This window comes from Notothenia rossii (genome assembly GCF_949606895.1).
Source record: "Notothenia rossii genome assembly, chromosome: 7".
NCBI lineage: Eukaryota > Metazoa > Chordata > Actinopteri > Perciformes > Nototheniidae > Notothenia > Notothenia rossii.
This window is the reverse complement of record NC_136905.1, coordinates 42,173,427-42,183,876: the sequence shown is the minus strand read 5'-3', so window position 1 is coordinate 42,183,876 and position 10,450 is coordinate 42,173,427. Positions and strand designations below refer to the sequence as shown.

Here is a 10,450-nt window from a genome sequence, read left to right as displayed (position 1 = left end):
AGCAATGGAGAGTCAGGACTCAGAGAGACATGAGGAGAGCAGGAGCTTTGATGTCAAACACTGATGGTTTATTTAGGAGTATCGTCCGGAGAATTCACATCACATGTCACAGCAGCCAGAGGTTCTGACTTCACGCTAGAGTTGCCACGTCAATTCTGAAGAACTCTACCCTAGACCCATGTATTTAGCTAGTTCAGAGAGAATAATCAACATTGTGCATAACAAGATATAATCATAACTCCTCTATCAACTGATCCAACAGGCAGGAACACTGAGAGCACAGCAGCCAAGGTTACAGGTGCGTGTGCTCAGTCAGGACAGTTTGAACTGGTAAACTGGGTCAAAGTTATGGACCTTGGAAAATATTTCCCAACAGTGATGACTTCCAAAGAGAAAAGCAAGCACACTCGGAATAAAGTATTATTTTATTTGCTTGGCACTTCCGGGTATTTCTCCACTGGTTCTCCATGTTCACAATACTGTGTAACTGTAACGTTTGAAGGGACGAAATCGTGACATCTTCACGTCTCCCAGCATGGTAAATCGTCACATGTTCACGTCTTGCCCTGATACCGGGTTGAATACAGCAGTGTTAACTAATCCTGACCCTCAGTGTATATTTTTGTGTATTTTGTAGTTAAAAAAGGTATAAAGCCCACATCTGAAGGCATACAATGTTTTTATACCTTAAAGATCTCCTACCATCAAACAATCAATTATTCAAAATACTTGAGGCTGGAGTCCCAAATGGTCTCAGAATCTACACCTGAAAGAGGCTTCTGCCGGACAGAGGTGAGCAATAAACTTTGTCCTATAGGATCTGTCGTTTTTGGAAAGTTCCTGACCCTGACCAGCTATTGTTGTCCCTACAAGTTAATTTCTTAATTGATATCAATAGCAATGAGGAAAAAAAACAGCCTACAAAGTTGGGTTGTTTTCTTTGGGTCAAATCTGACAGATTTACTAGTTTTATCAATCATAACTTGTATCAATCACGACTGTATTGAACAATATGGTGAGTGCCTTGCTAACACTGTAAATGATGAAACAGATGTTTATAAACAAATGCTTTTATTTTGATTTCAAATATATTTATATATGATTTATTTATGAGATTTTTTAAATGAACTAGTTCGTCAACAGAACTTCATAATTTACAACACAACAACAAACATTTAGGACACTGTCATGTTTATATTCATGTGCGGTTCCCAGGATTGTGGCCAGGTCTTTTTGCAGAAAGAAAAACGAGGCAAAAAAAAAACATTTAGACATTTTTTTTCAATTTCTGAAATATGTTGAGTATACAAAATCCTTTCAAATGTCTTCTCAACCCTAAGAAGGGCCATACACATAACGGTCTGTTTTCAAATCCTGGATGCTAGGCCTGTCGGTCGGGCCTTTAGTGCCTACTCTTGTTCCGACTTTCCAAGGAAACTGAGGGTGATCCTTATGCTGCTAAGCCTCAAACCACCGAAACGTATTCAGTGTGTTTTTTTTTGTAATGTTGTCTGTGGGACAGCAGTTGTTTACCCCAAACCATACTGCATTATTTTTAATTCTATGATAAGCAGTTCACCTGATTCCTTCAACAATAATGATGACCATAACTGCATATTGGACATTGTTGACTTTCAAGCTGGTCACAATTTAGCATGTCATTTAAGTCTTCGTAACTATTATTAATAAAAACACACTTAACAGTAGATTTAGGTGTTGACAAAGCCACATCTCTCTTTAGGCTATCACCAATGCCACATATTAAAAAGGGCCCAATAGTGCTTTTTGGGGTTTTCCATTTCCAGTAGTGTATTGATTACGTAATTGTGAATGTAAAGGGACTGCAAAAGCTTAATAGAAAAAGTTCCCCCAGAGTTTCTCTCCAACACACCTGACTGAAACTAATTCCTACATTAAATGTAATAGACTAAGGGGCGGGACGTATCCAAGCGGTTGGCTCTGGTTTCAGACAGAGGGTGAAAAGAGGTGCAGCAGCACAGGCAGTATGAGATCAATAAAGAGCTTTTTGAACATTTAAGCAGGAAAAACGTAATACTAATGAACCTGGAAATTAACAAACTATGTTCTCTTTAAGTTCTCTCAGTCTATAATTACAAAGCAACCCTGATTTCTCGGATTTCTGAACTTAAAATGGTGCAGGTGCTTATTACATGAACTTAAATAACTCACAATTCATGGCAAAACTGACTTCTTAAATAGATAGATAGAGATTTATTGTCTCCCTTGGGAGAGATTTGCCTTGGGCAGTCGAGAGAATACACATAAACACAGGTAGAAAAATCCGTAAAATGATGGCCAATGTGGTGTAAAATTTTACTGTTTAAGTACTGTAATCGACTTTTACATTACTTTTGCCGTTGAAAACAGCGTTGCCAGGTCTGCTTATTATAAGTTTCCCCCAAGATTTTATTTGAAAATAGCAGGTCTACAAGCTCACAACGCGTCGCGTCGCGGCACGTTGTGATCTGCTATTTTCTAATAGTTGCTGTATAGGTTTAAAGTGCTCATGTGGCCCACTTCACTTCTTTTGGGCTTATTTTCTCTAGACCTTGTGGCTTGTTTGTGTCCCTCACAGAATCTGGCAACACTGGTTGCGCATTGCATTGTGGGTGCTTTTGCACGGTAAAAAATATCTGTGGCAGCCATTACAGGAATCCCGCACTGAAAGTGAACCTGAAAGTCTGCTCGGTAGGTTGGTTCATTGTGTTTAATTTGGGAATGGAACCTCATTTCTTAATCAAAAAGGACATTTATGGTAAACATAACATTTGTGTTGATGTTAAATATTTGTTTTATTACGTGTACGTCTGGCAGGTAACTCTCTTCTAACTGGCCCCAGTTAGAATATAGTCCTTAAGCAGTATCCCCCCGTGCAAAAGTTGGCCAGTTCATTGAATTGATAGGTAAAGTTTGTATTTATGGTTAGTTTATTTTCGCAGGTTTGTGTGTTGTTGTTTTATTAGTATCTTTCCAACCTGGCTAACGTTAGCTTCCATTGGCACAGTGTTTTCCCCCCAAACACCGCGGTCAATACAGCTATAATAATATCATATCGACTAATATATATTCGATAGGCTTTGTTGACATTTGAAGGTGTGTGTGTTATGTTGTGGTTACATTTGGATTAAAAGTAGTATTGTAAAAGGCAGCGGGCTAATGTTAGCTTCCATCGGCACAATGTTTTCCCCCCAAACACTGCGGTCAATACAGCTATAATAGTATCATATCGACTAATATATATTCGATAGGCTTCGTTGACATTTGAAGGTGTGTGTGTTATGTTGTGGTTACATCTGGATTAAAAGTAGTATTGCAAAAGGCCGCGGGCTAACGTTAGCTTCCCGTTAGCTTCCATTGGTACAGTGTTTTCCGCCCAAACACTGCGGTCAATACAGCTATAATAGTATCATATCGACTAATATATATTCGATAGGCTTCGTTGACATTTGAAGGTGTGTGTGTTATGTTGTGGTTACATCTGGATTAAAAGTAGTATTGCAAAAGGCCGCGGGCTAACGTTAGCTTCCCGTTAGCTTCCATTGGCACAGTGTTTTCCCCCCAAACACTGCGGTCAATACAGCTATAATAGTATCATATCGACTAATATATATTCGATAGGCTTCGTTGACATTTGAAGGTGTGTGTGTTATGTTGTGGTTACATCTGGATTAAAAGTAGTATTGCAAAAGGCCGCGGGCTAACGTTAGCTTCCCGTTAGCTTCCATTGGTACAGTGTTTTCCCCCCAAACACTGCGGTCAATACAGCTATAATAGTATCATATCGACTAATATATATTCGATAGGCTTCGTTGACATTTGAAGGTGTGTGTGTTATGTTGTGGTTACATCTGGATTAAAAGTAGTATTGCAAAAGGCCGCGGGCTAACGTTAGCTTCTCGTTAGCTTCCATTGGCACAGTGTTTTCCCCCAAACACTGCGGTCAATACAGCTGCCAAAATCTGGACAAACTTAATGATTATTATCCACTTTCTTCTTACCAGAGAGGTGCGAGGTTGCTCATTCCTCTTAAACACATGCCAACATGGAGCTTGTGAAAGATATGGTTAAGAAAGCCATTCCATCGCTCAGTAGTGATAAGATGGATGCACTCATGGCTAGACTGGTGGAATTAGGAGTTCAATGTGAAGATGACCTGATCCTTGTGGAGGCCCCGGACATTCAGGACACTCTGCCACTCATTCAGTGCAGAAGACTCGTTAAAGCTTTCCAAGGAGGTAAGTTTTTTTATTTGTAACCCTAATCTGCACAGTACTGAGGGGTGGACAACACCGACAAAATCAAATATCACCATTATGTATTTATGACTATGTAATGTTAACAGTTGGGTAAGTTCAGTTCATTCTTTAAAATCAGGAAAACACAACAGGTATCACAATATGATACCCAAAATCCTATTCAATAATCTCATATGATATATCAATATATTGCCCAACCCTGTATACTGTCTGTACAAATTCACAGACCCTTAAGGGTCCATTTGTACCCCTGGTGGTCTCCAACGGACACTGAAAACCAGTGTATTAATTAATTAGTAGCATTGGTGATGTGGTTAATTTATGGGGTATGTCATCCATAGATTCACAAGCTGCACCACAGTTCAGAAGCCCTGGCCCTACATCTACACCTCTGCCACAGAGTGATGATCTGTCCCCAACACCACCTGAAGCACCACCTGCCCATACCCCATCTGCCCACTCCCCATCCTGTGAGCCATATTCCATACCATGGCACAAAATGCCCTCAAAGCTCATGGATGTGTTGGGTGAAAAGAAATGGGTAAAGTCGAAAGAAAGACTACAGATGGTTCGGATCGTTGTTGATGATTACCTCCATAAACACCCTGGAAGACCTGGTAGATCCAAGCTGATGGAAATCGCCAAGAACATTGTAGGACAATATCCTCTGTCTTTCAAACAGACAGAGCCCTTTGGAAATATGCCGTTTGCAAAAGATGGTTGTGGTCCTCTCTTTACCCAGCTAGAAAACAGAGTTGAAAATATTAAGAGAACATCAACCCCAGGAAAGAGGCGAGCAGAGGGTGGAGAGGGTGAAGTTCAGCGGAAGAAAAAGTCAAGAAATTCCGATCGTTATGGATGTGTGGAGTGGGATGTTGCTGTCAAGGGAACTGAGAGTAGAGCAGAACTGCTGTCAAAACGAAATGAATTGAAAAGTGCCTTCAAAACCCATGATCCTCAGGTAGGGCTCCAACCATCCATTATGTTCTTGTGTATGTATGGATTACTTTTTGATTGAGTAATGGAGAGGCTAATATTTGAGTTTGATTTATTTTTGGTATATCAATTCAAATTGGTTTTGTATAACTAACAAAAAATAACTGATCTACAAGTTCACAATTTTTTTTTTTTATAACTACTAACATTATTGTCTATGGTTGCCTCTGATACAGACGCTGGCAGATGGTCTATTTGCCTGCCTGACTGTGTGTTTGCGTACATTGGAAACATAAAATCAACACATTCATATGTGTATCTTTGTTGTTTTATTTTCCGAAAACAGTACTCCGCAGATGCTGAACTCAGCCTCCCCTGTACCCCATGCATCCTAATCAGAGGTTTGTAGTTGAATCATTTTTGCATCCCAGCAAGCTTGGAGATATGTTCTCCATTTGTTCTTAGGTTTACTGATGAGACGATTTGTTGTGATGAAAAGGTATAGAGTTGGTTGATTTTGTTTTGTAAATGGTGCTCAGAACTATGTTGATTAGGGCCAAAATCTTTAAATTTAAGTACACTTGTATGTAAAGTCTGACAAACTAAATGCAGAATACCTTTTCAAAGTATTTGTTGCTTGTTCTTACCATAACCTGTGTTTGGGCTGAGTATGGAAGATTTGGCACGTGTGTACGTTATTATTTTTTAAAATTACTAATACATATTGTTTTTGTGATCTATGTTTAAGGTGACCATCTATTCCAGATTGCTGTTGATCAGGAAGTTGTGAATGACCACATCACCTCCCCCATTGTGGCCCTGAGCTATGCTTTCTGCTTGTTTTATGTCTGCAACATTGAATATCCAAAGGAGATGTCTCTTACCCTGGAATTCATGCAAAGGTAAGCAGCTCATTGTTTTGAAATGTATAAGCTGGGGTATTCAAATTCTGAGACTGAGGGCTTCCCACCAGACAAAGCATGTAAAAAAGGTATCCACTCATCGTCCCTTAGATTACTAGCATAGTTGTGCTCAATTCCAGGATGCTTATGGGATCATGATTATTAAATATAATATATATTATATGTTTTGATCCCATTGACACTCTACAATCGAGCCAAGATATTCATTGCTCTTTGACAGGGGTCTTCAATGTTGTTCAGTGCAAGGACCCCTTAGCTGAGAGAGATGAACCAGGGACCCAAATACTGCCTAAAATTGTATTGCAGATTCAACTTTTTCATAGAGTTCATAGACCTGTTTGACAGCACTATCACCAGTGTTGTGTAAAGTTTGTTTTCTTACACATGATCTTTTCTATTGTTTGTTTCATGTTAATGTGTATTATCAAACATATAATCACTTAAACCCTCAATACTTAATAAATGTTCCTATAACACAGGTAGCACATTTTGCAGCTTCCTGTTGAAGGCCCATGCTCTTTCATATAACTTCAGACTACACCAAGTACATAGAAAAGGTCTGCCCTAAGGCATTTGGCATTTATTAGGCTCTGACACTGGGTGATTGGGAAAACATGTACAATATTCCTAACAACTATCTCTGAGCTATCTCTTTAACCAAAGACACACATTTAGGCTATTCTATGTGAGCTGCTTTTGTGACTAATATAACAAAATCCATACCAGGATTCATGCCCCAATGTTAATACTTGTTGTGTAACGTGTACATTTGCACCGAGTGTCACAGTTACCACTCCACTCAACGTTTGACGCCTGTGCTCTTGTTGCAGATGAGCTTAGTGGTTGTGTCACACTTAAGATTGACTGAAATCTGACAAGTAGACTGCGATATTGAAAGTAGCAAATTTAGATGCAGTTTTAATGCAGTGGTTGTATGTGTGAAATCAAAATTGAGCAACTATGTTATCTATTTTGTGACTAAAATGTATATAGACTGTGTACAATCATAATCGATGCAAATAAATCAACCCTCTTTACCTTGGTTGCCTGTAAAGCTGCTGCAATGAAATCTGGACCTCCGTCTTTGTGCACTGGATCACAACTCGCCTATCGTGATTATGTGGATTGGTCTGCATTATGAGAATACAAAAAACATGATCCACCTATAGTATGTAGCCAATAACCAAAACCATTGTGGATTTAGTAACTCTTCCTGTCAAATGTTCACTTGTGCCTTTAACAAACTATAACACCGCACACTGTCACCTCTAAATTGTATATGTATGTTTAACAAACACACAACTCCACGATAAATGTAGCAAATACCAAGACATTTTACATATAAAATATAGAGGCTGCTACAGTAGGCTGCTGTAGGCTATGTCACAGTGGTGATTATGACAGGAAAAGTCACTAAATACACTATATAGCCTAGTTTGTCAGCACAAAATAATAGTTTTGTTAATTCATATTGTAAAGGTGCATAATGTTTGTATTCTCAAATGCAAACCTATTACCACCACCGAGGAGTGGTGATCCAGAACGGGTTCAGAGGGACCAGAAAGAGGTCCCACTGTCATTGAAACAATCTTCCCGGACAGCACTGTTTACAACAGACTCGCCGGCCATTTTTGACGGCTCATGTAAATTATATATTTTTTTGTCACAAAATAGACCATGCAGTTCCTCATTGTTCATTAATTTTAGACATACATTTCAGATTAAAAGTTTGTTATCAATCGTCACAACTTCTTTCAGCACTCGTGACTACTAGCGACTACTACTAGCTGTGCTACTCATGCACTGAGTTAACGGTGCCCTGAGATCGTTCATTGCACGTACAGTATATCCACACAAGTCACAGGTGCACGGGTTATGCTGAGATTTCCAGTATAGTATGTTGGTGATGAGCAGACTTTAACAGCACGTTGTCTGAGTTGCTCAGCTTACAGGAGCAAAGTGTTATTGTAGTAGTAGTATTTTGCAACATTAGCTGTAGATGGAAACACACACACGGGCATGGTGGAGAAAACAAATGTATGCTATTTTAGACGGCTCCACTCCTGTAGAGCCACACTACAAGTAGTATCTCAGCTTTCTTTGCATGTTACTCTTTAGTTCAGTTTCATTCATTTAGTTGCATGTGCAGCTAAACATATTTCTGTTTCCTTAGAGTTTTCTTTGGAATGAATCCTGACCGAGGGTCCAAGGCTGAGATGAAGGGGAAGAAACAGCATCACATTCCTCCAAAACTGTCGAAGCTCGTGACTGAGCTGAAGGAATTTGACTGGCACATGTGAGCTTTCATCAAAGCTCAAAACCGAACTTTTTGGACTGGACTTTTGGACTAAACATACCAACACACACACACTTAAAAAAAAAAAAGTTTACTTTTTTAAAATTTGTCACTGCATGTTCTCCTACAGGTTGGGGCAGCGCCTGTCAGCGGGGAATGTTGAGTGGGAGGTGTAGGACGGAGTTGCTACATCCTCTTGGAGGGGGCTCCTCCTTCCTCACTGACAGGTGAGCCAGTAGGGTGCAACAGCAGTGGCAAACATTGGGAGGAATTTATAACTACTAATTTGATCTTGAGGCGCACATGTACACACAGCCCGACCTCTAACATCATGGTGTTAAGAAAAAGGTTATTGTTGCTTTTATTTTACATACTTGAATGTATGTTCATGTTAGGGTTTTACAATTGTATGGAAATGTCTTAAAAAAAAAACATTTGTATGGCACTCAGGTAGCGAGGGGTAAAATTATTGCCCACCACCACAGATTCTTTGGGTTCAAATCCCCCATGTTCGGGGGGAGGGAAGTTGGGAGGGTGATATTTGTCACTGCATGTTCTCCTACAGGTTGGGGCAGTGCCTGTCAGCGGGGAATGTTGAGTGGGAGGTGTAGGACGGAGTCGCTACATCCTCCTGGAGGGGGCTCCTCCTTCCTCACTGACAGGTGAGCCAGTAGGGTGCAACAGCAGTGGGAGAAAAGTTCAGTTTTTTCATTTCATCATTAAATGCACTTTATACATTAGCAAAAAGGAAATAAATGCACTTTTATGGAAAAAATTGTATACATTTTGTTCAATTTCTATATATTGTGCTTTATTCAGTTTGCTTGAAAGTGTAATGATTGTTATTTATTTAGGATTAGGATATATATATATTTTTTATCCCAAGATTTAAAAAAAAAGATATTAGGATTAACGGAAGTGTCTGTAAATAGTACATACTAAGGACTGTTAAAATACGGAATTGTCCGTATTAGGATTAACAGAAGTGTACATAAATATTACGGACAAAGTCTTGTTAATCTACAGAAATATCCGTTATAAGGTTGACAGAAGTGTCCGTATATGGTACAGACAAAGTCTTGTAAATCTACAGAAATATCCGTTAAAGGGTTGACGGAAGTGTCTGTAGAATAACGGACAATGTCCTGGCAGCAAATTACCAGCACTTTGTCCGTTTTTCAACGGATTCTTTTTTTACAGTGTACATATAAAACAACCAGAGTCACAGATACACTACAAAGATCACATGGCATACATAAGGTATACAAACATACAGGTGTACCCGTTACACTCCATTATTAATTAGGCCGAACTGTCAATTTATTGACAATTGAGTTAAACAAGAAATCTGAACTTACCATGCAGGGCAGGGCAGCCAATGGACCAGCACTTCTTTACAGCCCTTTGAAACAGAAGAGAGGACAACAACTAAATATTAATTATTTTAATTTATAATTCAATATTTCATTGCATTTCATCCCCCAGGATTTTAAAATAGTAAATGTTTGGATTAATGTAAGACCTCCCAGAGAACAGCTCAACATGTAATTGTTGAATTTCTGACAAAATTCAACAATTTGAAAACTATTATGTTTGTTGTGTTGAAGGTCCATACCTGTTGTGTACTTCATGCAAACAATATAGCTACTAACCTTACTTTCTCGTGTCTTTGACACAGATTGCACTGGAAACGCGTCCAGTTTGCTGTGATATTCACAAACTGTAAAGAAACATGAAATTAAATTGTCCATAAATCCAAAACTCAATATCATGTATGGTCTTGCAAACTTTTAAGTTGGGTTTTCAAATTGGAAAACACCATTTGTAAGGCCTCAAACAAATGCATGTCGTAATTTTCCCATACTTTATATGACATAATGCATCTCTTGGGTACCACAAATGACCACATAGTGAACCACAGATTATCTCCATGTGCCACAAAGCTTTTTTTAGGAATCAAAAGAACAACTATTATGTCAAAAGTTGTATATTTTTTTTATTACAGATCTGTAATGCCT

General features: G+C 38.9%; 1 protein-coding gene across 2 annotated transcripts; it reads left to right on the top strand.

Moving 5' to 3' along the window:
- The first annotated feature begins 2,662 nt into the window (after positions 1-2,662).
- LOC307047413 (uncharacterized protein) lies at positions 2,663-9,207 on the top strand. 2 transcript variants are annotated; one of them, XM_079694377.1, is made up of 7 exons: positions 2,663-2,709; positions 4,023-4,256; positions 4,619-5,238; positions 5,560-5,614; positions 5,962-6,115; positions 8,310-8,432; positions 8,563-9,207. In XM_079694377.1, the coding sequence occupies exons 2-7, from the start codon at positions 4,064-4,066 to the stop codon at positions 8,606-8,608; spliced, it is 1,191 nt and encodes a 396-aa protein (XP_079550503.1). In that variant the 5' UTR covers positions 2,663-2,709; positions 4,023-4,063; the 3' UTR covers positions 8,609-9,207. The 2 variants fall into 2 exon arrangements, with proteins under 2 accessions (XP_079550503.1, XP_079550504.1); XM_079694378.1 differs by lacking the exon at positions 2,663-2,709 and adding an exon at positions 2,759-2,776.
- The last annotated feature ends 1,243 nt before the right edge of the window (positions 9,208-10,450 follow it).

Excerpts from the sequence above, each read along its gene's own strand:
- LOC307047413 (XM_079694377.1), top strand. The coding sequence starts at position 4,064 with ATGGAGCTTGTGAAAGATATGGTTAAGAAAGCCATTCCATCGCTCAGT. Across the intron at positions 4,257-4,618 it reads CGTTAAAGCTTTCCAAGGAG|ATTCACAAGCTGCACCACAG; the intron begins GTAAGTTTTTTT and ends TGTCATCCATAG. Across the intron at positions 6,116-8,309 it reads ACCCTGGAATTCATGCAAAG|AGTTTTCTTTGGAATGAATC; the intron begins GTAAGCAGCTCA and ends CTGTTTCCTTAG.